Here is a 27,940-nt window from a genome sequence, read left to right on the forward strand (position 1 = left end):
GCTAGCGTCTGCTTTCTGTTTTGGAAGAATCAATAAGGGGATGGTTCAGCGCTTTGTAGCTAATATTGATGATTAGTTAGCTTTTTTCAGCATCTGTTTTTTGTTATCATAAACCTGGTGCTCTGTTTACAAGTTTTCTAGAATAAACAAATGAGTACAAAACTAAACTAAAACAAAGAACACTGAATATGAACTTAATATACAATTTATTAAAATAAAAAAAAACATACAAATTATAGGCATATTAACATATCAGTTTACTTTCCTTTAAGGAAATTAGGGAAGCAGGACAGAAAGTCGAGATCAAAGTTTGAGGAGTAGCAGGTTTATTTTCCTGAGTCTTTCAGTGCTGCTGCAAAATGTACAGATAATTCAAACTGATATCCACTTTGTAAAAAAAAAATGGTGATAACTCTAAGAAGTATAGTTTGTCATTACGTAGGATAGAATGAATATTCACAGTTTACTATAACTAAATGAGTCAGTTATTAATAAAAACATTTATTTCTTTATGTGAAGTAATCTAGTTTCTAATACATTTTATTCACAGATGTTGTCAAATGAAGAGTTTGAAAAACATTAAGATATAGATTTTTCTTTTATTAGTGAAACGTTTTGAAAATTCTAACCTTTAATTTTAATACATTTATTCCAAAGGAAAACAATCCCATGGTAAGAAATTCCTGGTGACTTTAAAATAAACTTAGCTACAGCAGTATTTACACTTTCCTTTTTAATGACAATAACCTTCATAAAAAATATGGTTTTTAAATATCTCTTCAAACTTTCTCAATGTCTTAACAATTTAATATAGAACAGATAATTTGTGGAACAAATCAAGCTCCTCCGTCTCCTCCCAGTGAAAAACAACCAATCAGAGCCAGGAGGAAGGTCTTACCACTGCCAATCATGCTTGTGTATGTGCTGCTCAATGTGCTAATGCTGAAGAAACAACTTTCTGGAAATCTGTTTATCCATGTTCAATGTGGGCTCCATTGTGGTGAAGGAGGGTAGCGTAGCAGAGATCAGAGGGGAGGGTGTGAGCAGCACATACATACAGTGATTGACAGCGCTAAGACCTGCCTCCTGGCTTTGATTGGTTGTTTCTGAGTGCAGATGACAGAAGGACCACAGAAAGAAGGCTAAGCTGTTCAGATGTCAGGACATCGTGAAAGTTTGAGAAAATATGCTATAAAACTTTTTTCTTTTATAAAAGTTACCTAATGCAGCTTTAAAGGCGAAACATTGTTGTACAGACTATCGGCAGTATGACTTCCAACCATTTAATGTTTTTGTTTAAAATATTTATTTCTACACATGGGATTTTTCACCACCAAATAAACTTAGCGATTAGGTATTCCTGCGTTTTTACAAATTGCCTGACGTGTTCTTGTTCACTCGACAGTAAAGGTTCCCCTCTCCAAGCTGGACTGGTTCACCAGCACATCGTCCTCTGCCTTCATGGAGTTCAGCAGGTACTTGACTCCGGCTTTCATGCCGGTCTTCACTCCTGCCCCCACAGCGTACCCCGCCACCCCGACAGTCCCACCTGTGGCCACCATCAGGGCGTCTGTGCCCAGGTCCACGGCGCTGAGGATGGCTCTCTCCTTGGCCGTTGCCGAGCAATTGATAGAGGCGTAGTAGACCGCCGTGCCGAGGCTGTAGAGGGTGCTGACCGCAGGGATCCACTCCACCACGTTGTACACGCGCTCCTCGTCCTTGTTGATGCAGCTCCTCGCCGGGCTGCGCTTCATCCGCTGACCTGAGGATCGAAAAAGCTCTTCCTGGGAGCTGCACCGGCGGATCCAGCACTCAGACTCCAGGGGTGTGGATGGAAAGATGCGGCTTCCTTTCTTCAACACGGCTTGGTACATTCCAGGCATGAGACGTCCACCGCTGGTCACACCGGCACACAGGACTCCGAGTCTTTCACAGCTTCTGACAGCGTCCTCCAGTCGACCTGCAGCTCCTCTCACAGCCGTTCCCAGTAGCATGGTCCCATTCACTTGGCTCCAACCATCACAGTGACCCTCCTGTGATCCAAGGCCACCGTCTCTCACTAAAGCCAGCTGCTGAATGTTGAACATCACTCCATCTATATGCTGACTTTCTTCTTCTCCCTCGGAAGTCGATGCTGATGTAGATCTGCTCATCTTCCTCTCCATAAGAGCCACCAAATCCATCAGCAGCTCCTCAGTGTCAGCCTTCCCCAGCAGGTCGTACAGCTTCAGCACCAGGAGCTGAGCCTCCTGTGGGCAGCCTGACGCCACCAGGACAGGCACCAACGAGAGTCCCAGCAGCTCCTGAGGGAACGCAGAGGATAACTGATCATCCACCGCGCTGGCATGCAGCAGCTCCGGACAGCTGATGCTTCCTCGAATCTGGAGGTGATCTCGAATCTGATCCTGGAGCTTCGCCGAAACAGTCGATGTCACGAGTTGAGCAGATCGGATCTTCTCCACGTTTTGAGAACGAGTTGACGTAGGTTCAGATTCGCCTGGTTGTGGACTGGAAGCAAGGAGAACCCGACTGTCCTGTTTCTGCTCAGCATCTTCGCTGGCGGGAGTTGCTTGAAGCAGATTGTCCGTTTTGGGTGGAGGAAGCGGGACTCTGCACAGGCTCTGTTCGGTCAGCAGGAGCTGGATCAGAATCAGCCACTTCAGCTTGGAGAACATCCTCTCTCTCTTCACAGGGATCTTCCTCAAAGCCACTAATACAAAACCAAGATGACACAAAATAGCTGTCAGTGAATAAGGTTTGCAGAGGTTGTTAAAGAAACAAGTTAAATTATAATCTTAAATGATTATTAATCAGGTTTGTCTTGTAGACTTGAAGTCATAGTGGCTTCACCTGCCAGGACCCAGTGGGCTCCTGTTGGTTCTGTGCAAATGGTGGATACACCTTTGTGTTTTGTTCTGGTTAGTATCTTTGCTCCCGTTTCTACCTGGTCTAGTTGCCCTTTGTGTTTATTCATTCCATGTCAATTAGGCCAACTCAGTTCACATTTGCCACCTTTTCTTGTGTTGATGTTCACATTATAACTTTAGTTCACTTGCAGCCAGACCTCTGTGAACGGCATGCAGTTCTGCACACAGCAAGAAGGATGCAAAGACATACTTTGCATGCTGTGCTGTGTTTACCAATGTAAAATAAAGGATAATTATGTTTTCATGTCTATTAATTGTGATGTGCAATCAGACCCGACTCGCTCCGTTAACACATTCGTAAATACTGTTGTGGCAAAACTTTGATTTTTATTATGTTTTAATTGTTTGGACCTTTTACTTATTTTGTTTTGCATATTTCAGCACCGGTGTGATGAAATATTTAATTCAGTAGTTCAATGTTATAGTTTCTGTTTTCTGTTTTATGATCTCTTTGTGACTTTGTAAACTGAGTTTATCTTATTTTTTATTCATTTTGCTAAGTTTTTTAATCACTATCTTCAACTTATAATTCTGTCGTTTGCCTGCCTCCTGCTTGCATTTGTGGCCACAGCAACTATTCATCTTAAGGCTTCAACAACATCATGAACAAAGATGTTTTTTTTTTTGTTTGTTTTTTTTCGTGGTGCACAGTAAATCAGATCAGTAAAAAAACATTACAAAAAATTAAAATGCAAAAGCAGCAACAGTGCAATAATGGCAATAAATGAAAACATTAAATTTGTGGTTCTTATTTCGTCTCGCTCACAAATTACATTAGTCATCCTGTTCCTGACAGCTATGAAGTTAAGTTTTTGCTTAATTTTAGATAATTTTATCCCACCTACCTTAACAATAACCACGTCTTGCAGACCGCAGCGTGTCAGATGGCTTCAGGACGTGGGAGGCTGTTTCTCCTCGTTCTCTCAGTCTCCAATCAGAACCTGCTTCTCCAACACGGCATCTCAGAGCCCTCCCTCTCTGCCATCCGTCTTTCAGCCGCCTTTTCTACTTGGCCTCATTGCTCAACAGGGAGTGCAGGGCTTGAATATTGATTCACGTGGGGAAAGTCCATGTGGTCTAAACCAGTTTTGTTTGTCTGTCCTGTTATCCACTCATCCCCCACAGTCCTTCTGCTCACTCTCACGCAGCCGCTCGGTTTTGTTTTTGACCCACATAGTTGAAAGAAAGTGCCCCCCGCCCCACTCCTCACGCCGTGAGCGAATTTCTCTCTTTCACTGCCAACAAGAGGAATAAAGAAAGTGAGCTTGTTTTGAAAGTAAAGACAGGATTTCTTCACATAGTCGCATCTATTTGGATCTATTTTCTGCCTTCATTCGATTTAATCGTTTGGGGTCTGCAGTGGTAGCATCTATTCTTTGTATAAATGTCTAAAAAGGCCTTTTAGAAATTTTAGAGAAATCTACTGAGTTATTAATCAATTTCATTACATTTTTACAAAATCACTGGTGCCACAACCTCAAACAATTCATAGAAACTTAATCTAGGAAAACAGTTTTTGTAATTTATACTTTTTCAGACTAACTAGTTTCTAGGCAGTCTTGATAAGTAATCCTTACATTTCTGTTTCTTTGGGGTTTAATAATGAGGCCTGGATGAGGATTAATATTTATTTTACCACCAGGCAAAGCAAGCAGGATGGAAAAAGTCTTACATGTTCAATGAAAGAGCATAATTTAGGGTCACCAAATCCCCAGTCTGTATGTTTGAAACAGAGTTCGCTGTCCTTCCATCACCAAAGCAAACATGTTGTGTTTGCTCTGCTGGGATTTTAACTGGAACAGTGTGCTTCGGTCAGAGGAGATTGGGCTCAGTTGGAACATAAGCTTCTGGTCGATCTGGCCATGGAAAGGCACTTCAGGCCCAGTGTTATTAATGCAGCAGGATTTTAAACGAAAATGTAATAAATTGAAAACATTCGAAGGGAGACTCCGTCCAGATCAGAAGAACCACATCAAGTGATTTTCTTTTGAGGAAGCGCAGCAGCTATGCTCTGAGGTCCCTTCAGATGACATGAATACATGACTTGTCTCTAATTTCTGGTCCATCTTGCACTGCAGCTGCATGTGTGATCTCATTCGCTTATCTCTCATAACTATAGATGAGGGTGAAAAATGTGGACAGACCAGTAAATCCAGGAACTCACACTTAAGCACTGTTTGTTTTTCAACATAACAGAGCTGCACCTAGATTTCTCTATTCATCCATTTAAAGTCACATTCGGGCCAGAAATTAGAGATCAGGCCTGAAATCTGGATGTAGTGTTGGACTCTGACCTGAACCTTCAGAGCCACATAAAGACAGTTACAAAGTCGGCCTTCTATTAGAACATTTCTCTGATTAGAGGACTGGCCTATATATTTTGGAAAATGTCAGTCTCATTGTGATGATATCAAAATCATATGGACTCCAGCTCTAATTCTCAGAAACCATTTTAAGGTTTTATTTATTTGTATTTTTTGCTTTGTGACCAACTACTGCTTTACTCCACCTCAGCTCTGTTTAGATAGAAAACATTCAGTCGTTTTCCTCCTTCGTCTTTATACTTTGCTGGGATTTTCAGGCACAAAAATTATTTACTTTTTCACAGTTTACCAAAACCGTTTCCTATTTTTCAGAGGCTCTAAAGAAATTTCATTTTGTCAAGTTGCTATGAATTTATACTTGTGCTGAAGATATTAAATTGCATAAATCCCTCTTGTTCTGGAAAAAAAAAAACAACAGATGCAGCTTCTTGGTTCAAGTTTGATTTCACATGAATCAGAGCTGATCCTGTGCATTTATGTCTCTATTTACCTTAAGTATCTTTGCCTGTTTACTCTGTTTATCTGCTTTGTTGTATTTTTTTTCTTCTGGTATAGTAGCTATTTCGATTATCAACACTAGGGGGCGATGTGTCTCCAAAAAGGACTTGAGATTGTTTTCTGTAGAACTCCTTGTCTGATTTGTCCCGCCGGTGACAGCAGAGATCGATCTGTTTCTAAACCAGAGCCAGCTAGAACTATGATAATAGATGCTGTCACAAATGGGTCCAGGGCATGAAAGCACATTTAAAAGAGAGAAGACTTCCTCATGTGCTTTGTTTATGTTTTTATAAAGTCTAATTCTTGGTTTTAGCTCTGTTTAAATGGCGGTTACTCACTGAAAAGACTTGACTTGTCTCCCTGAAGAAAATCCCAAAAGATTACAGGTAAATACAGATAAAATTGTGACAATGAACACGATTATATTAACCCTTTGCGACCTTCTTCCAGCCCTTAAGTAAATAGTTGCATTTCACTTTAATTAGCAAGCAGATTTATCCAAATTATGATTTCCATGCGTTTCATTTCGTGATCACTTTGTAATAACACACAACAGAGCAAACCCTTTTTTTTTTTTTTTTTTACTTATTTAAAAGCAGAAACAAAGGAAAAATATTTAAATTCAGAAAAACTTTGCACAGGAAAGCAGCCTCATGGGTTTCAGCTGTTAATGTGGAAAAATCAAGCAACTCCTTGTTGTGTAATATATAAAGAATATAAGTTAATTAGAGGGGCTGCTTACGCAATTATTTCTGCAGGGAGCTGTGAGTTGACACCTGTTAATAGAGGACAAACAGCCTCAGTGGTCCAATCAGAAACCAGAGGAAATGTGACTGCTGTTCTCTGGGGCTTGAAACTTAACCCAGGCAATGAGACTGTGAGCCTGTTGCACGTCAAAAGCACCTGAGCACAAACATCTATGCCTGGTTTGACTGGTTCTTTAAACGGAGCTAATACATTTTAATTAACTGGGATTCCTCAGAGAACTGGTAAATGAACTTAAGAGCCTCTGTGTTGCACACTTGTTTAAAAATAACAAGACGCTCCTTGTTACCCTTTTGTTCAAGTGTAACTGAAACCTGTGACACTCAGACATGGGTGTAATTCAGAGATCTTCCTTCCTGGCAGCTTGCTAATTTGCTCAGCACTTTATGAGCACCTTTGTACTTGATTCATAGCACCAGCTGCGGTCAGCCATGTTACAATGAACTTTATGTTCATACAAAGGAAAACATTTATTAAGTTCAAGGCTGGGCTGGCACGCAGTGTAGACAGAAACAAATGGCAGCCAGGATCCCATCTGAATTTCTTCAAACTCTTGAATGTCCTGAAAGTGTTTTGTTTTCTACTTATCTTCTTGAGGCTGTTGGAGATTTTAGGAGCTTCCCAGAAAGCCATGACTTTCATTTGAAACGTTAACTAAAACTCTGAACATTTATGTTTCTAATAATTAGTCCCCTAGTAAAATGTGCAGAATAAATTACAGTTTTAAATAGCAAAATAACAAGAATAATGTGACTGCAGTCACATGTCGAGAGAAACTAGCAAAGCGTCGATTCAATGCAAAACAAATACTGGTCGCAAACTGCAGTGAATGTCTCTGTCAAGTTGGTTTGATCATAAGACAAATGTTTAGAATAATATTAATATTGGAAGAACAGTTTTGTATATCCATGTTAACACAGATGCTTACAATGAACTACTGCTTAATGTTAGGAGAGAACCGTTAAGCGGCTGTTTTTATTCTCATCGGTTAAACAATTCAATATTATATACTGGGCAATTTATCTGGAGATGTAGTAGAGAAACGTTTCTCTTTAATTCATTAGCAGCATTTTAACACTGCTACTAAATGTTGCAATCTTGAAACAGTTTCGGCAACTTTATTTGGCCCACGCTGTGTGCATCTTTCTCTGATTGTTCTCTCAGAGGCGGACCGGCACCGATGCACAGAAACAAAAACCGTTAAAAAGTTTCTTCTCCCAGAGCTACAAGGTTACACTCACCGGCTAACCCTACTTCCACTGCACAACAAACCGTGACGTAGCACGCAGCTCAGATTCTGTACAACTCATGAACAAAACAAGAAGTAGGCAAATAAAATATATTTTATGAGTGAATAAAAGAGCATTTTATCCATAATTTTTTAAAAAAAACAAAAAACACTGTAATAATTTAAATAAAATACTTCTAGGATGCAACATAAAGGTTGCATTTGCTCACAGCTTTGAATTTTTAAGCAGCATCCATGACTGAGTGTGTAAAGATTAAATACAAACTTAATTAAATGAAGCATCAATGTTTCTCCTTGGGGTTTCAGATATGTTTACTGTTTGTAACAGAAGAGAGTGCCACTAATGTAAAGTGAATATATCGCTTTGTTCAACGCCAATTTCTTCAGCATAACACAATTATTCTTTCTATGAGAATTATTTGGTTTTTGTTTTTTTGTTCTTATGATTATAACTAAAGTCTAAAACATGTCAAGTTGTGCTGTTTTCCACAGTAAATGAGTAAAATTATGGTCATTTTAATTCCATATTACTGTAAAGTTGTCGTCACCAGACTTATTTTGTCTTTTTCAAGCTTAAACTTTCATGCCAGTCACCAAGGATCGATCTCTAGATTACGTTCATTGTCAGGAATCAAACCAAATTAAAACAAGTGAAACATTGCTGCAGCAATTCGTGTTTGTTATTCAGAATCACTCTGGCAGGGAGGATTAATCAAAGTTTTCAGCTTTTGTTCACAGAAAGCCAGTCAAAGTGTGTCCACTTGTCCTTTCAGAGAGCGTGGGAGTTATTTGGACTCTTACACACCAGTCAATGAGAGCGTAGACTGAAGAGCAAACATCCGCCTGCAGGGCGTACGGTCAGCTGCGGTCAACCATATTACAAGTCCCATTTCCTGTGGCCAACACCCACTGTTATTTAATCATTTAATATACTTTACAGTTGTAATAAAGGAAAAAATCTTGACTGTAGTTAAAATAGCTGCTCCCCATAATGTCTTACTGCAGTGTGGGTTTTCCCTGATCCACAAATGGTCAAAATAATAAGCATTGGGAACAGAATATACATGCAGCCTCACTGTTATTTGGATAAATGTCCCTTTACAAGTTTGTACACTGAATACATCTTTTGCAGACATTAACAGGGTTCTGGGGTGATTCTGGTATTAAACTGAACCATTATTGTAAGCAAAATTGATAGAAGGCATTTAGATTGGATGGTTTTTTTGTCAAGCATAGTTTTTGAATTTCAGATGGAGCAGAGGTCAGAGTAAATCCACCAGCATCATGTCTGCCTGCTTCTCCAAACCCAGTATGTTTGTGTTTGGGATCATTGATCTGCTGAAACATCCAGTTGTGAGAAGAAGCTGAAGAACTCTGAGGTGATTCTATGTCAGCATGACACTGCCACCACCATGCTTAACAGTAGATACAACTTCAGACCCTCACTTTGACTCAAATAACCGAGTCTTTATCTTGAATAACCCTAAAACTTTCTCTTAAGGGTATTTGGTTTGTCTGTGTGGACAAATACAAATTTAAATTCAGCATGACAATATCTGGCTGAGATTATTGAAATTCAGGCATAGTTAGACTTTGAAATTTTGGGGAAAAAATATTTTTTCTTTATTTAGGTGATCAATTGTAATTTTCTCCAAATACAAAGTTATTTGAAAAATACATCAGTAGTAATGTTCTTTACGGGTTATCTGATATCACTATTTTTTTTTTTTTACCTGCTAGAGTCGTCTACAGTAGAAGGAGGGACCGGGTCAGTCGGCCATATTGGATTTAACAAAACTAATTTCTTGCATTTGCAGCTGATAACCAGTAGTTGATGGTGTATTTTATGATGCGTTAGTGTCCACTTCAGTGGTCTGTGTGCACTTATAACATAAAAATCCACAAGAAGCACAAGAAAATGGCTTTTAGACAGCTGTCCACTGTAGTGACCATTATGCATGAAAGGGTTAAGATACAAAAACCAGGTTAACATTTCAAAGTGCTTTCCTCAGACGGAGGTAGGAAATAAAATATAAACAAAAACTATATATGTTTTTATTTCTCCATCATAATAAGACAACACCACATTTTGGAAATATTTCACCATTGCACTGGGTAAGTTTAGAACAAAACATTTCATGTTCTGGGTTGATAGAGCAGAAATAACATTTTAAAGGCAACTGTGAACATGTTGCTTAAAACCGCTTAACAAGATGTTGAAATAACATTTGGTGAATTTGTGGCCTCTTTTAAGCAGTGAATTACTGTAAACCTCAAGTTGTTGGTTAAGCAAATCACAATACAACTAAAATGACTTCTCATGAAAATGTGAAACAACGAGGAAGTCGAATATTTATCAAACAAATAACCTGAAAGGCGAATGATCCAATAACACAGTGACCTTTCATTGTTGTGACCTTTGCCTGATCTGCTGATGTTGCTGCAGTGGCAGCTTTATTTGGGTGGTTCCCTGTTTTCATATTAGCTTAATAGACATCCTCATGAGGTCACCAGTGATGGGTTCAGAGAGATGATCGATAATAATCAGTGTATAATTTCAATGTACTTTATATAATTCAAATAAGTACTAATGACTGACACACATTTGCCCTCTGAAAGATAATAATACTCCATCAAAATGTCGCACAAAGTAAGTTATTTAATTAAACATGTCTGATGACAGAGATGCGCTACATTTCTTTGGGAGGGGGTGGAGCGTTAATCGGATTACTTATGAGCTCAGAAGAACTATATTAACCGAGATCCTGAGCCCAAAGAGTCGCTTAGCTTGAACTCCAGAGAAGCAAAGCTGATCGGTTTATGCTGGAGAACTCCAACAAGGTAAACTTTGCATTCTTTTATTTTAGAACAATATCAACACATTTCCTAAATGTTATAACATGGAGAGAGAAACATCCTGTAGCAAGTTCTTGTACGCATTAGAAGGGGTTTGTCTTTTAATTGTGATTTTTGTTTTTTAAAGTCTCAAACAAAAAGCGTATGCTGTGTGCTCTGCAGCTCTTGTTGTCATTCTTGCGGGAGCCATTTACAGAAAAGATAACAAATAATGAATGATTGAGAGCTGAATAACCGATCATACTCTTAAGATGCTTTTTATGATTTAAAATAGATTTTCAAATTAGTCTATGTTTTTGATGAATTAACCACAGGGTTTTGTCATGTTCCCGATAATAGAGAAAATCTTTAATAATAATTTCTGTGGAAAAGCTAAGATATAAATCAATCAATTAATTACATGCCCATCTCAACCATATGAATTGTTTCATGTTACAAAGCCGGACTGTTTACTGGCTAGAAATTACATATCTAAGCAGGGACTTTACTTGTTTTTACTTTCTCCAACCATAAAACCTCTATTTCAGACAAACAATTGATGTCCTGATCCATAAAATACCAATTCAACAGCTTTTATGTTTTCCAAAGTTGCTCAATATTCTCATGATGGTTTCTGTAAAAGGCACTATGGGGCCTGAAGCAGAATTTGATTTTCGATCAAGAATTAGATGATCTGCCATTATTTGCTGAGATTGTGAACAAAGCGAGCGCAAACACAAATATTAAACTTATATCGTCAAGTTGTAGCTATTAACAATGAAGATTATTTTTTTGCATTTTTAGAAGTAAACTGGACAATTCCTTTAGATTTTTAATTGAAATTTTATCTTTCCTGAAACACCAAGTCAAATTTAATAATATTCTCATTCTTGATTGGCAAATATAAATATTTTAAATATATAGTCTGCTTTAAAATTCAAGCAATTATGATAAATCCCTTGATGTTTTGCCAGCATTTTAAATTGCATGATTTATTTTCAGAGAAATGGAGGAAAATCGAAGCTGCTGTAATCTTGCTTCCCTGGTTGTGTTGGTCATTCTTATGTTTCCTGTGACGTGTTTGACTACAGGAGACACATATAAACCACCCAGAGAGGTAAATGGACTATTTCCGTCCTAAGATATTCCGGTAACACTTTATGTGAAGGGGGGTGAACCAAGAAATCATTACTGATATAAGTTTGTTATAGAAGTATTACTGATTGCACTTTAAAAATTAGGTATCTTTGTTATTAAAGGTAAAGTTTAAACAGTAATGATTTCTTGGTTAATGTCAAGTTGTCATAACAAAGACATTTTGAATAATGTCAACTTTGTATTAAAATTGTCATAATTTACCGAATGACGCTTTATGACAAGTCATAAATATTCATGAAGGCTTATTCATGTTCATGACAGGTGTTATGTCATGTTTATGACAGTGTCATGACAGGCTTATTCACCCCCCTTCAAATAAAGTGTTACCGATATTCCCTCAAAATGTTTTACCTCACTCAGCACGTTTCCTCTTTGCTTTCAGAGAAGCGAAAACAAAATACTCAAGAGATTTAATCCCACTGACTACGACAACTTTGTGGGTCTTTTGGGAAAGAGACAAGCTGCTTCAGCATCGAGTAAGCATTTCTTATATCATTAATCTCAAAACATTTCCGTTTTCATGCAAGGCAGTGTTTAAGTTGGGGGTTTACAAAAATAAATTAAATTTTCTGTCTTGCGCAGATTATGCCGATCACATTCTTGCTGACCTGCTAAAACAAGAAACAGGTGAGTGGCTGCAACGTCTAAAGTCATTTATTCAGGGCAGTTTAATAACCAACTCTCTTGTTTTATCTGCTCAACAAGCCTCCAGTTTTCTATACGAACTTGAAAGGACATTTTTTGCTTTGGTGATATTGATAATGGCACACACACATATATATATATATATATATATATATATATATATATATTTTTTTTTTTTTTTTTTTTTTTAACCTTTGTAATTAAAACTTTTTTTCACATCATTAAATCAAGAAGTTTGGGATTTGAATTAAAATTCTGAGCTTGTGATTTCAGATTTATTGATGAGGGCGTAAAGGACAAATAAAAAGCAGTTTTCTTGCTAACGAGCTTCAGAAACTTAGAAATCAGTTTTGAACCTCAACTAGAGTAATTATATGTTTTATATTTGTAGGATTGTGTAAAACTAGTACATACTCCAGACTTTTTTTTTTAGGCATTTCATGAAACTACTGGGGAGGAAAACAACCCTTGATCTGTCAGCTTGTCATGTTGATTCTTGTCAGATCTCTCCTGCTGTTGACTTATTTCTTCTCCCCAGTTGAAAATTTAGTTAACATTTCTGCACCGTTGTTTATCCTGCTCAAAACTTTTTCACATCTCAACCACAGAACCACGCTGCATTTTAAAGGATGCAAGACAAAAGAGATATTTTTGCATATTTTACTTTGCAAAGTAGCTCAAGCTCACTTAAAAATGTTCACGTCTTTCCCAATTGAGGATGATTGACAGCACTAAGACCCTCCTCCTGGCTCTGATTGGTTGTTTTTGATTGGGAGTGGCACATTTCTTCAGATAATTCAGGGAGGTGATGGAAAACATGGCGACGGTTTTAACATGTATGGAAAAAAAATATTTTATAAGTTATAAACTGCAGCTTCAGCAGCTAGAATCCCAAAAAGAGACTTAATACATCAACAATATGCAGAGTGTGACACTTGGTAACCTACCCAGCACTGCATTCAAGCAAAGACAATTGAGATTTAATATGTTGTGCAGCTCTAAACGTCTCAATAACTTTATCCCCGAGTTTTCTGCTGCGTTCTTTGGTCTTCAAATCTCTGAGGCCTTCACAGAACAGCAGGGTTTTAATATTTAATCAAAAACAAATCAATTCCTTACACTCATTAGGCGACTTATCAAGGCACTTGACTGCACATACAGTTCTTAATCGATGTTAAAAGTTCAAAGAGTATGACACATTTGTCAGTAACTACATTTTGTCATATAGGATAATGTTTAGCCTAATTTTTTAACTGATGATTTAATCCTTGTGTGCAGCAGGAGCGGGTTGTGGATCAGTGCCAACATTTCTGCAGAAGACGAGGTTCAAATTCTCCAACTGTGAAAAGCAAAGGTGAGAAACAGACTTCAATCTGTCCTAAAGACAAACAAATGTGATAGACTGTTTGGCAATTGAACCATGTTTGATTTTCCACAGAAAACAACGCTCTCTGTGATGCAGATGTCAAACATCCGTGTGTGACCAGCTGCCATAAAACCTGAAATTTATCAAAGCTCTCCTATTCAACAGAATTATCCATTGTTGGCAGCCACAGAGGGATAAACATGCTGGTTGCCAATGAAATCACAACTGTGACATCTGTTGCAAAAATGTATCACGAAACAGTACAGTAAAATATTTATTTATAGTGATTAAAGTACCTTTCACAAAAAAAACAACAAAAAAAACAATCATTTTCTGTGCTCTCACAAATCTCCACACTTAAATTCCAACAACTAACATAAATACGTGTCAAGTGTCAATACAGCACTGTACAAATTTCCCTTTGAGAAAAACCTTAATATTGACAAGATTGTCAAGGAACCGGTGTCTCACTCTTCCCATTAAGAAAAAATTCAATGCAGCAGGTATTAAACATGAGCACAAGCAACGTCTTTAAAAGAGGCTTCAACATAAAACATCCCAATTCGACTGACACCGAGACGTGTGAAATCTTACAACCATCTCCTGTTAAAAAAAACAACGGATAAAAAAGGGAACCACACAAATAATCAGTTGTAAGACCGAGTCTGAAAGGCTTCCGTTTAATACAAATTTAAAGTGATTGAAATCAAATTCAAAAGTGCAGTATGGTTTTTTTTCAGCCACTTCTTGGTCTTCACTTTTTCACAAACTTAAAATTTTCAGTTCATCAGACACTGTAAGTAGAAACTGCTGGAAATACTTTTACACATTGTGTGTCATCTAGAAAAAAAAAAAAGTTTTCTCCAGTTAAACTAAAGCATACAGAAGCAAAACGGTGTCTAAAAAAAGAAGTAAACGCACACTATGAAAGGCTTGAATAAAATTATCCTTCATCCTCCTTTTAATCCCCATTTTAACGTCACAGTGCAAAGTCGCGTGTGCAGCTCATGGCTCATACATTCTCAGTTCGCAAGGCACATTCTTTACGCGTCAGCTTGGGGAGAAGGATGCAGGAACTTGCCAAATGTACATGTGTGTTAGTGTGTGTGTGTATAGTGGCAGTTTCAGGAAGCGCAGACAAATATTCTGCAACTGTTTGCTTACAGCAAACCAGGCGTTGTTTCAAAAATAAGAAATTATTCAATCAACTACTTCCTCATCCATCGAGTTTTTTCAGCTGTGCCAGGAAACGCGGCTGTATGAGTGAAGCTGCTGGATGAACTGAATTAAGACAACTAACAAACCTGTATTTGTCTTCCCTCACTGGGTAATCTTTTCTCCAGCGGAGGAATCTTTGGTTGAATTATATAGATCTGGAATATTATAGTAAACATGCCTAATGTAAGTATACTGGCTCATTTACACAGGATTGGGGATATTGTAGATTAGATGTTATGGAACAAAGTAAAACAATTCACCCTCAAGTTGTGTCTAAATCTGTGTTTATGTTCCCTTTACAGTGCTGTGAAAAAAGTTGTAGGTACTTTTTGCGTTTTTCTAACTTATTTCAGATCAAATAAATTTTAATAGCCGACTGTCTCAATGTGAGAAGATAATTGAATCAATAATCAAACTAAACCATTTAACTAAAGTTGATCAATACATTGAAAATGATGGGACCATGACTTTTGCTCTACCAGAAATATTCTGATGTCCGGCCATCAGAACGTGACCTAAAGCTCAAGCAAACATTTGATTGGCTCAATAAAATAAAAAAATTATAAATTATATATATATATATATATATATATATATATATATATTCAAGATTGGTTTTATTCAAAGTTTGAGTTGAACCTGATTGAGACGTAGCATCACTTTAGAGCAGGGCTGTCCTACTAAAGTCAAGTAAATAAAGTAGTCCGTGTTACTCAACTCTTAAGGATTAGACGTCGAGTTTTCAAATTCTTTTAGGCTCGGTTGAACATAATTATTCTCGGAGATAAAAACAGGATTTGTCTTAAATTCTTTGAAAAAGTTTGATACATTTACCCAAGTTTAATAAACTAAATAAAAAACTGACTTGGGTGCAGCAAATGTTTCATTATGTGCATTGCTGCCAAAACCTCTCTTGGTGTGTAATGTAAGGATTTGGTGTTTCTCTTTTTTAAATTGTTAGCAAAAAAAAAGGCCATTTTTAAAGTTTCTGAACCTTCATTAGATAGCTTTTAAACATAAATTTAAAAAAAAAAATGCAAATGAATAGTCTATGACAGCCATGGCCATCTGGGTAAGCTTGAACATGAAAACATTATAAATAGATATTTCAGACCAGACTAGCTTGGGCATCTCCTCAGGAGGATTTTAAACTGTGGGAACATGGTGTAAAACTTCAGCAGGTGTAAAACTTCAGTATACCATGGCGAACCAGCCCTGCCTATTCAGGACAGACAAGATTTTCTTCATGAAGCATAACAAGTAAAATGTGACGACGTTAATAAAGAGTCCCACGTGGAACGTTACGCTTCGTTTCCAGCTGAAAAAGGCTCTGAAACACAGCCGACAGTTTGAGAGGTAGCTCATGCAAAAAAACCAAACACAAACGTGACTCTGGATATTTTGAAGTGATGAGAAGCTTTTACGGCTCAGAACATAAAACCAGGGCTTTCTTGGCACAACCAGGTCGTCCCTTGCAGATTTACAGTTCTCCGTGTGGAATGAAGTCAGACAACTTCTGCAGTTGTGAAGGAAAACCAAATGACGGTTTTCTTGTTGTGACTACAGACTTATAACATAAAACACAATGCTTAAATGAAGTTTTTTTTAAAAATGTTGGAACACCCTCTCAAAAATCAATATAGACAAACACAGGTGTCCAAGAACACAGTTGTAAAACCACTTAAAATAATAAAAGGGTAAAAGCCTCAGCCCGAGGAACAGCCTTGCAGTCACAGCTGTTGAAAGCAGTCGCTGAGCTCCAGGATCCTCAGGGAATGCACTTGTATGTGGAAGAAACTTAGGATCAAAGTGGAGCCAATTTCCTGCTTGTGAAGAACTGCAATCCCAGATTATCACAATGCAAGGGTAGCACGAAAAACACCCATTTTCTCCAACTTAAAATCCGTGTTATTATCAAACCGGCGCTTCAGCAGGGTCTTTAGCAGCCACAGGCGCAGGACCCGCTTCCTGCGCTGAATCATCTCCAGCCCCGGACTCCTTCACCCCAGACGCCCGCTCTTTTAGTCTTTCGGCAGAATCCCAGGGATTTGGAAGCTCAGCTCTGTAAGCCTTTGGGGTCGGCGGCTGGTAGCGGTATCTGTAGCCAAAGGCACGCAGGTGATAGGCGTAGTACTCCAACAAGTACATGCCTGTGGCGTCTACATAATGAAAAGACACCGACACATCTGAGCAGCAGTTTGGACCCTACAACAAAAACAGAGAAAGTATGTAAGTTATCCACCATGTTGGAGTCACAACCCCTCAAACTTCCCATGTTTTTGTCACATGTGACAGACCAACACAAGCTGTACATGACTGGAAAGTAGGGCTGCACCGATTGCAGTTTTCTGGCGATCGCCGATTACTGATCTTTTAAAAAGCCTTACCGATTCCGATTTTGGCCGATACCAGATTTTTGTCTGAAATGTTGCTTAATATATCAAGAAAGTTGCTGAATTGGCAACAATGGCGTGAATACTGTTAACTGTAAATGAGCAGACATGACCTGGTCGGCTGGTTTGTCAGTCGAACCTCTCTGACAGGAGAAAAGAAAAGCACAGTGGTTGATTTTTAGACCTTTGTCGAGGATGATAACATCGGTGGATAAGAACGGCTTCACAAATAAAAACCAAACGATCACCGATCTCCCAAAATTAAGGATTAACTAAAGTAGACCAGACAAGTGTTAGCTGAACTCTCATCAAATTAAACTAAAGAGACAAACAGGAAGCCATTAGAAGTTTCACAGGTCATGTAAAGGACATAGAGGACACAGCAAAGACGTGGATCAACAATGATTTTTAGGTTTACATGCCACAGATTATTATGATTCGGTTGGACGACAGGAAGCTTTGTTTCAAAGACAAAGATGCTGATAAGTTGATGTGAAGCTTGATGGGGCTAAATACACAGCAAAACTAGTCAAACACGTTCAAACTGAAAACCACCGACAACTGGGAGAGACGCTCACCTTCCAGCAGCACAACGAAAAACAAAGTGGCAGATTTATGGAGAGAAAATAGTCTCCAAATACCTGATTTTCTCTCCATACAGAGGGACTAGAGAATCGTTTAGTTGTATATTTATTATGATGCTTGAGCTGCTTTTTAAAAGAATAACTGGCAGAAATGCTGTGTTTAGATATACAAAGTGGGAAAAACATAACTCAACATTACATGTAAACCTTTATCACCTGTAAAGTATGGAGCAATTATTTATCAAAAACTTAAAGTCTCCTTTTAATTATGAACGAAAGGTGTGTCTTTCTTTAAATTGAGGCTGAGTGAAATCATTTTCCACAGCCTGTATTCTCCCTATGCCTAAACACGCCTCGGTCTGGAGAAGCAGACACATTGCCATGGCAATTTCTGATAGGAAAGCAGTTCAAAAGTTGCCACAGCAAAAAGACAAATGAATAAAGTGCACATAAGCTGAAAAACATCCAGCGTATTTGCTTTGTGGTTGTGATTATAAATGTATGTGGTTCTTCAAGACAAGATTGTGAAAACTTTAGGTTACTTTCGTAACCCCGGTTCTCTGAGTAGCATGAGTAAGTGTTTCACAATGGGAACGCTCCTGGTGTAACCTCATCAGAAGCTCACATTACGCCAGCCAGGATTGGCTGGAGATAAGCCTGTAAGCGTCAGAGAGGGCAGGGACCCTCTCCCTATAAATAGGGCTGACGCTGAGCAGACATCTTATTAAAAAAAAAACAAAAAACCTTCACCTCTTCCTTGCAACGTCAGAACAAGGAGGGTGACTTGGTGAGACACTCAATCATGCTACTCAGAGAACCGGGGTTACGAAAGTAACCTAAAATTCTCTTTCATAGCATTCGTTTCGTGTCTCACATTGGGAACGAGAATATACAGACTCCTGTATTGCTCAGCAGAAAACCACACCTTGTGTGCCAGCTGTTCACTTAATCATTATAATTTACTAACCGCAAATAGTCTTAGTGATTGGTGCTTACTAGGGCTGTTGTAAACGAATATTTTAGTAATCGAGTAATCTATCGATTATTCTTACGATTAATCGAGTAATCGGATAAAAAAAAATTATAAAATGAAATATTGGTAAATCTGGCATAATACCGGTGTTACTATCAGATATCAATATCAGTCCAATTGTTCATATTTGAGCATCCCTAACAGTAGCTTTTTTGTAGTTTAGAAAACTAACCTGTAACAATAATAGCTCACTTTCTAAGTTAACCAGAAGAAAAGTCATAGAAAAATCTGAAATTATATTGAATTTAATAACAAAGAGGCAGGCTCATAAATATGCTTATAAAAAATGTCTACAATCCAGCTTTTAGTTTATGTATTCATCTTCAGTGAGTTTAATAGATTAATTAAATTCACCTTGCCACCTAACATGTCACGCTTTGGGTTTGAAAATACGGGAAATGCCGCCTGGAGTGGGAGGAGAGGGCGAATGAACGAACATGGGGTGGAGGGGGGGAAATAGACCAGCGGACTGACGAACCGTTAGACCGGGGGACGAACACGGGGGGAAGCAATACGGAATATTTACGACACCTTCACTGGTCACACTCAGAAACTCATCTACCAGCCATGTACGATGCGCTCCGCCACCCGTTTCTTCAGACCGGGATATGAAATTTATTGTGCGGTTCGTCGGTAAAGCTACATTTCCACGGTAAGCATCAGCTACTCAGCCGCCCGCCCTGTTCAGTCTATCCGCTCACCTCAGCGCTCTTCCCGCTGTTTGCTTTCAACCAGCAGCCCCAGAGGAGAAATGCTGCCGTACTCCAGGCATTCCCCCAGTCATTTTAAGGATGCTTATTGGTTCCCCAAAAACGATAAAAAGTCGGGCATTATCATCAATCAATAAAATCCCCACGGGCCAATCTTGAAGATTGGACTTTATGCTGCTGAGACTTAGCTTTTGTCAACAACTCAGAGGCGGAAGTGAGAGCTCCGCGCAACGCAAATGAAGTCCCGGCCGGAACACGGTGCGCTAACTAATAAAACATAAATTAACAAAGCTTCGAGGCAGGTAAATTTTCCTCGAGGAATTTTAGTAATCGAGGTACTCGAATCATTCGAGGAATCGTTTCAGCCCTAGTGCTTACACTGAGAACTGAATGAGCCAGCGATGATGCTGTGACATCAAGCTTGTAAAACCGATCAAACGTGTGAGAGGAAGCCCAACTTGCTGTGGCACAAATTTCTTGCAGAGATACTCCTCTCAGCAAGGCTTAAGCCCCTAGTAGAATGGGCACACAGCCCCTCAGGAGGCGTTAAAGCCCTTGAGGTATAGGCCAAGGAAATTGCTGCGGTGATCCAATGGGCAATCCATTGCTTGGACACCGGTTTTCCATAATGGTTTTTGGCTCAAGAGACAAACAACTGGTCACTTTCCTGACCTGTTTTGTTTTCTCTAAATAGATATCCAAAGCACGTACAGGGCAAAGGTTGTGCAGTTTCTCCTGCTCCAGTGAAGAAAAGGGAAGGGGATAAAAAGCCACCAACTCAATTGGAGAATATGACCCCAAAACCTTAGGCTCAAAAGCAGGGTTGGGGAGCAAAGTCACCTTAGTTTTATCTGGAGAAAACCTCATACAAGATGGGTTAACAAACAAAGCATGGATTTCACCCACACGCTTTGTAGAGGCCAATGCGAACAGAAGTGCTGTTTTCAAGGTTACAATTTTTAATTCAACCTGATCTAGAGGCTCGAAGGGTGAGGCAGAGAGAGCATCCAGCACCAGGGGTAAATCCCACGATGGACTCAGTCTCGAGACGGGGAGCTTCCTGCGAGCCCCCCGCATGAACCGCCACACTAAGGGATGTTGGCCTGCAGTCTTCCCCTCAAAATCCACATGGCAAGCTGAAATAGCAGCCAAATACACCTTGACAGTAGAAAAAGCTTTTCCCTTATCAATCAGGTCCTGTAGAAAAGCTAAAAGCACAGCCACAGAACACTGATAGGGTATTTCCTGAATTTTAGAGCACCATTTTTCAAAAACAAACTTTTTGTACTCATACAAAGATCTTGTTGCTGGAGCTCTAGCATTCTGGATTGTCTCAATAACACTCTGTGGGAGACCATCAAATTGTACATTTAACCACTCACGGGCCAAGCCCACAAAGCCAGCCTTTCTGGGTGGGGATGAAAAATTTGTCCTCGTGCCTGAGACAGCAGATCCCTGCGTGCAGGCAGAGGCCACGGATCCTTCCACAGGAGCTGCGTTATCTCTGCTAACCAGTGTTTTGATGGCCAGTGGGGTGCAATGAGGATCATTGTCAGCCCTTCTGTTCATACCTTGGCTAACGTTGGTGAAATTAGAGCTATGGGGGAAAAGGCATAGACTCACTCTGTGAGAAACATGTGGATTCAGCTTCTGTTGAGAGGCCACCCAGCGCTGGACTCCTTTCATATGGAGTCGGCCAAGGGGAACCACTGCTAATGCTGAGGCCAACAGGCCCAACAGCCTTCTGCAGAGTCTGATGGACACCAGATTTTCTCTGTGAAACATGGACAAGCAGTCCAGCATTGTTTTCACTCTGTCCTCTGTCCAGTCTCACTCTGGCCTGAACTGAGTCCAGGGAGAGACCTATGAAGGAAATGGATTGATTGGGGAGTAGTACACTCTTCTCCATGTTTATTTTGAATCCCAGATCCATCACGTGTTGCGTCAATGTAGCTGTGTGATCTGCAGCCTCCTGGCGGGAAGACGAAGCGATCAGCCAATCGTCTATGTACATCGCCACCTGGATTCCCCGCCTCCTGAGCGGGCCCACAGCCGCCTCGGTGCATTTTACAAACACTCTCGGGCTCAGTGAGAGACCGAAAGGGAGTACGAGGTATTCGTAACACGCTCCCTGAAATGCAAATCTGAGGAATTTTCTGTGCAGTGGATAAATGGGGATGTGAAAATAAGCATCCTTGAGGTCGATTGAAGTAAACCAATCGATGGGACGTAGGAAGCGCAGCAGGGAGTCGTGTGTCAGCATCCTGAATTTGTATTTTCTCAGGTGCTTGTTTAGCGCCCGGAGGTCTAACATAGCAGGCATCCCCCTTCTGCCTTTCTTTGGCACGAGGAAATAACGTGAATAAAACTCCTCGCGGCAGTGCTTGTGAGGAATTAGGCCTTATTGCTCTTTTCACTAACAACGAGGATATTTCCTCTTGTAAGACAAGAGCGGCTTCTCCCTCTGCTTGCGACTGAATCACCCCCCTGAAACATTGCGAATTGCAGTCTGTATCCCCTCCTTACAATTTTTAAAACCCACTCTGAGTCCGTGCATTTTTCCCAAAGATGGATGTTGCCGCATGGGCAGGTTCGTGCCTGTGGGCTCTTCTCCACGTTACTAGATGACCTGACGGTCTCCATGTTTCGGGGAGATGAGATGGCCGTAAAGATAGTAAAAAGAAAAAGAGCTGGCGACAGCTAAGCTAACCAGTTATGGTTAGACTATGGAGAGGGAAGCGTTGCGGCTTCCCAGTAGGTAGCTACTGGGAAGCTACCTACTTCCCAGTAGCTACCTACTCAATCAGATTGCTACTCAGATTGAGTAGCAATCTGAGTAGCAATACTCAGATTGCTACTCAGAGTAGCAATCTGAGTATTGCTACTCTGAAAACTGCCAACGAATAACCTTACGGTGAGTCAGCTTTTTTTTTTTTTTTTGGGGGGGGGGAGGGGGTATTTCTACCAGAGAGAAGCTACTCGCTGTGATACCGAACAGAAATCCCAAGCCAAGCACCGGGTGACCAAGCTTGCACACGCGTCTGTGGACAGTTTAGCTTGGCTCAGAATAATGTCAGTAGTTACACGAGAGCTGGTTGGAACTTCTGCTCGTTGCGAGAGAAGAGGTTTTTGAATAAGATGTCTGCTAAGGGTCAGCCCTATTTACAGGGAGAGGGTCCCTGCCCTCTCCGACGCTTACAGGCTTATCTTCAGCCAATCCAGGCTGGCGTAATGTAATAGGGGCTTCTGATGAGGTTACACCAGGGGCGTTCCCCAATGTGAGACACGAAACGAATGCTATGAAAGTGAACCACAATCTAACCTGCCATGTCTGACTACCTCACTTTATCCCTTTATCCCATAAGCATGCTTTATAACACCTTAGATCAATGCTGGGATTTAACAGCACTTGCCTCTGAGATGGGGTAGTAGCAGTAGCTCCAATACCAGAAGCTCTTGGGGAACTTGGCAGTGAGGTGCTGCTCGGGGACGAAGGGGTGGAACGTCTCCCTCTGCGCAGTGTCTCGGGAGTCTCCTGCCAGCACCCCGACCTTCTCCATACACTGCCCCATAGCCAGGTCCTCTACAGACGAAGTGTGAGTGCACACTTTGTTTTTAAAGCCTTCTACGAATCTCCGCAGGGCTTCTCTGCTCAGTACGTATCCCGCACCGCCGCTCATGTACCCCTGCTTGGTGTAGGGCTTGAATCTTCGGCCGAAGTAAATCGGCTCGTCCGGCGTGTGGTTGGCAAGGATCCATCGCAGATTGTCCACTATCACGTAGGTGTCATCATCCGCCTTCAGGAACCAGTCTGCCTCGTTGGCGTGATGCTCGTAGGCGTAATGGAAGGCCCTGATCGTTTTCCAGTACAGCTGATCGCGCCCCTCCTTAGTGCCAAGTCCCACCGTGGGGAAGTCGGGATCATCCACAGAGCTCATGAAAACGACTATGTTGCAATGGCGGCTCCAGGTGTACTTGACATGCCGAGCCTTCGTCTCCAAGTTTTTGGGACCAGTCATCACCCAGCAAAGGATTCGCACCTTGTTGTACAATTCGTCAGCCATGTGGCTATCCTCACCTGGCAAGGAGACAAAAACACATTAATGTTCTTTTATGTGTAATGTCTATTTCCACTTGTGAACAAATAATCAGAGTTCTGGATTTCATCAAGACATAGACAGGAGACCAACTATGCCATGACGTTGCAGGGTTGACGCCCTGGACACAGAGACTGGCATGTGAAATTACTCCCAACTCATTGTTGCAATTGGACATAACGTCTGCTGTGGAGCTTAGTATATGTAAAGATTTATTTTTACAGAATAGTAAAAGCTAGTAACCAGCACTGTTATAAACAGTAAACACTGTCCATTGACAATGGAAGTATTTTACTTTGTTCTAAGATAGATATAGATTACCTTCTGTATTAGTTTGACATGTTTATTGGAAAAAAATTGTTTGAGTCTTTACAAATAACTTTATGATTTTTGTCTGTCACCATTTTAAATTGTTTTATTTTACTTAATTTTTATTTAAAATCAATGTATTTTTAATATGAAAATGGTCAAATCTGACATTTTCCTTGAATTTTTCATTGTTAATGTTTTATTCCAAAATTACACTGACAGTCTTTACCATGTAAATTTTTCTAATGAAAGTTTTACTAATAATGCCTCTTATGTACATACATGTACAGCAGAAATAAAGTGATTTTTTTTATTATTACTTTTGCCTTGGTAGTCTTTAGTGTCATTAATACTGGTGTCTGTTGTCTGCAAACGTTCAGTGAACATTTCTGATGAAATACTGGGGAGGTTTTCTGAATGTTCAATATCAGCTGAGAAGGCACTGCACAGAAGAGGATGATGGTGTGGCTGACTTTTTGCCAAAGTCAATTAAAACGATACTTTTCAATGAAAATAATGCTTGCAGTGTCACCAAAATCAAGTTACACTAGTTATACTTCTGTCCCTCAATCCACAGCTCACAGACGACTCGGTGACAAAAGCTCACAAGATCACAGCCTTGTTGTAAAATCGGACAAAAGCTTAAAACCCGTTTGTTAAGGTAAAGCCAAAAGCTGGCTCATCAGAGCTTTAGTCTGAACATTTTCTCAGGCAATGCCTACATGTTGGGGGTGGGGTTAATGTGGCGCCACATTGCTAAACTGGTTTGTGGAGAAACTCTGAAAGCCACTGTCTCAAAACAAAAAAAAATACATTGGGATACGCCAACATTCAAATGGTCAAATCTTGGTAATTTCTTTTTTGATTTCCTTTGAGGCCTCAGTGGGGTTCAACTGAAAGCCGGCAGGCCTTGTTGTCACTTCAAGCAAAGATAAACCGTAGCATTTGTTTCACTCCTACAAAAACCCCAAATTTGTAGCTACAGTAATCCTATAAAAGTAATACAAACACTATAAAAATCCTACAAGTCTATAAAAGAAACCATAAATCTCTACCAATTAGGAATGTTTCTAATCATACCGGACTTGGCAAAAATTCAAGGCACATTACTTGCAAACCGGTCTTCAGTCTAAAGCACAACTCTAAGGTTTAGCGACAGAGTGGCATCTCAATCACACACACTGCCTCAACTTCACAAAGAGCAAAGTTATTTTTAGTGTCACATTTCAGACTTATAAAGCCCCTTTTATACATTCAGCACATTCTCTAAACCTGACACCCACTGAGAGTTTCAGTAGTCACATGTGAATTAACATCCTGGTATTTTGCTGTAACAGTTTGTGATATTTTAGCCAAATTGAGATAAACATTGTTTAATTAACATAAAAAAATATAGTATGCGTTTTAAAAGTAAAAAAAAAACAAACACTAAAATCTTCTAACATACAGTTTCGTCCTCTTTATAAAAGCTTGTTAGACTGGTTCCTCTAGTCTACATAAAGCAGAGTGGTAGAAAAGGGTAATTTCCCCTACAATAAGCACCTAAAAACTAATATCAAATTAACTAAATATAATAATTTGCATAATCAATTTTTGATCATATTTTAAAAGCAGGAATAATTTTAGGTCTTTCACTGTCACTTAAAGCAATCAGATTGCGTTATCTATTTTAATTTTATTTGTGTGTAACTTTTTTTTTTATCCAAGGTTATACTGTAAGAACCTACAGACATATTTAGAAAATGATCTTAGGAATAAAACAAGCTTGTGTATGCATTTAGCTTTATCTAGTGAAAGCACATTCCAGTCACACATAAATGCTGCCTGTGTTTTATATTCTTCTGATTCAGGATAAGCAGGAAGTAGATTAAAACAAAACTCGCCAATGTTTAATGAAGCCATTCATGTTACACCCAGTACCTTAAAGGGTTTTGTAAAGCTTTTACAATATATTAAAAGGTGATCTTTACATAAATACCCACGAAACTGCTAACTGATAAAATTACTTAAACATCTGAGTTGCTTAGGTGGGTAACATTAGGTATAAAAATAAACTTCCTTTTTGTTTAGTCAATCATTAACGTGTGTTCAAGTTAACCCCTCTCATTAAGGCTCAACTGATCTGAAGTCTTACTTAGGTAAAATAAAGGTTGCTTCTGGAAAACGAACATACCTGTATGATGAGGGTGATCCAAGTTAAACAGAGCGGACCTCTCCTTCTTCCATATCCCCTGGTCTTCGTCCAACTGTTGCTGCTGGACACCAAGTTTCGCATAGCCTTCGGCCTGCTCAGACCTCTCAAACCAAACCTGCCGCAGGAACACGTATAATGTGAAGGTCCCCACCACAAAACCCGCATAAAAGGAGAATCTGGAGCCCAGGGCCTTCATGCTGGACCAGGTGTCCTGCAGTTAATCACTGTGGCAGCAACTCAACCTGAAGGAGGAGGGAACTGGAGTGAACATAACGCTCTATGTTGGAGAGTTTTGATGCATCTGTGGCTGTACATGTGTCACTCCCTGCGTTTGAGGTGTGGTTAACTCACCAGCAACAACGGCGGAATACAAAACATAGCAGCTGAAATATCCAACGGGCTATTTCCTCTCAGCGATCATAGCGCCTCGGCTCGGGGAAGCGAAAGCTGGGAAGAGACGCGACGTTTCCACTACGAACAATTACAGCTAGCCATAATAAAAACCAAGCTAAATTCTCACCCAGCGCCACAGAGAAAGGAGCGACCAAATCCCAGAACCGTTGACTGAGTAAACTCCCAAGTGAGAGAAAACAAACAACGACACTCGTGTCCGGTTAAACATTGACTCCAGGTCTGTGTTGGAACCGTTGGCGAAAGCTAACTGGCTAGTCCGTTATTCAACCGACAGTGCTAGCGTCAACTTCGCTGTTAAGTTATTTAGCAGTCGTGTCGCGACTGCGCAGCTAACGGAAACCACACTGACGAAGGAGGGAGGCTGATGTTTCACTTTCACTGAAATAAAATCCCTAAGAAAACCTGGAAACAAGAAGCTTAAACGAGCTCCACGTCGATGGAGGATTAATATCTAACTTGTTTGACTGACTGCTGTCTTCCGTCCAGTAAAAACCGCTACTTCCGGTCATATTAGTCAGAGGGCAGGGTCGGACTTTAACCCTTGTAAACGTGACTTGTTGAAAATAAATGGTTAAAAAGTTGTGTTTCCCCCCCTGGCTTGATACTTTTATCTAATATAAAATGGGTTCAAAAGAAGTCTTCAAATGACCTGAACGAATAAAATATAAAACTTTTTTGCGTTGCTATTTTATGTTAAATATGTTACACATAAAGTACCGCGGATGGATTAAGGACATCCGGGTACTTCGCCCTTGCGAAACTTTCACTCCCTCTTTTGGGGGAAAGTTTACAGTCGTCATAAATCTGAATGCTTTTCAGAGACTTGTCACAGTAAAAATGTGTTTTGTAAAATAACGCTATGAAACTTCTTTAAACCAAAATTTATGTATTAAAATGTTTTGTTGTTTTTTTTTAACTGGTCGGATTAGTGTTTTCATTAAATGGGAAGTCACATAAATAAAGGCTTGCAAAAACCTAGTGATGGAGTTACTGAAATAAATTAGTAATATTCTAATTTATTGACTAGGGTTTGAATAAGTCAATACCAACGATGGAGTGTTTGGAGTCGAATAAAATAAATCTATGAGTATATTTTACTTCCATACAAAAGTGCTTTGTAAGACAACTGTGCACAACACCACTTTAGCGTTCCTGTTTTCAACATTTTAATGGAAAAAAACAACACAGAATTAAGACCGTCACTTCAAGCTGTGCATAGCA

At 39.7% G+C, this 27,940-nt stretch overlaps 2 protein-coding genes across 2 annotated transcripts; both read right to left on the reverse strand.

The window, feature by feature from the left end:
* Nucleotides 1-309: 309 nt before the first annotated feature.
* On the reverse strand, nucleotides 310-5,161 carry apof (apolipoprotein F). Its single transcript, XM_014976026.2, has 2 exons — nucleotides 3,773-5,161; nucleotides 310-2,710 (listed from the first exon to the last, which is right to left on the reverse strand). Exon 2 carries the CDS (start codon nucleotides 2,673-2,675, stop codon nucleotides 1,395-1,397), a length of 1,281 nt encoding a protein of 426 aa, XP_014831512.2. The 5' UTR covers nucleotides 2,676-2,710; nucleotides 3,773-5,161; the 3' UTR covers nucleotides 310-1,394.
* Nucleotides 5,162-14,028: 8,867 nt separating this feature from the next.
* On the reverse strand, nucleotides 14,029-27,243 carry c1galt1lb (core 1 synthase, glycoprotein-N-acetylgalactosamine 3-beta-galactosyltransferase 1, like b). Its single transcript, XM_088005572.1, has 4 exons — nucleotides 26,657-27,243; nucleotides 26,285-26,547; nucleotides 23,119-23,783; nucleotides 14,029-17,190 (listed from the first exon to the last, which is right to left on the reverse strand). Exons 2-4 carry the CDS (start codon nucleotides 26,499-26,501, stop codon nucleotides 16,900-16,902), a joined length of 1,173 nt encoding a protein of 390 aa, XP_087861698.1. The 5' UTR covers nucleotides 26,502-26,547; nucleotides 26,657-27,243; the 3' UTR covers nucleotides 14,029-16,899.
* Nucleotides 27,244-27,940: the final 697 nt, after the last annotated feature.

Source organism: Poecilia mexicana, unplaced genomic scaffold (genome assembly GCF_051168715.1).
Source record: "Poecilia mexicana isolate PSO_F unplaced genomic scaffold, ASM5116871v1 scaffold_5, whole genome shotgun sequence".
In the NCBI taxonomy this organism is placed as follows: domain Eukaryota; kingdom Metazoa; phylum Chordata; class Actinopteri; order Cyprinodontiformes; family Poeciliidae; genus Poecilia; species Poecilia mexicana.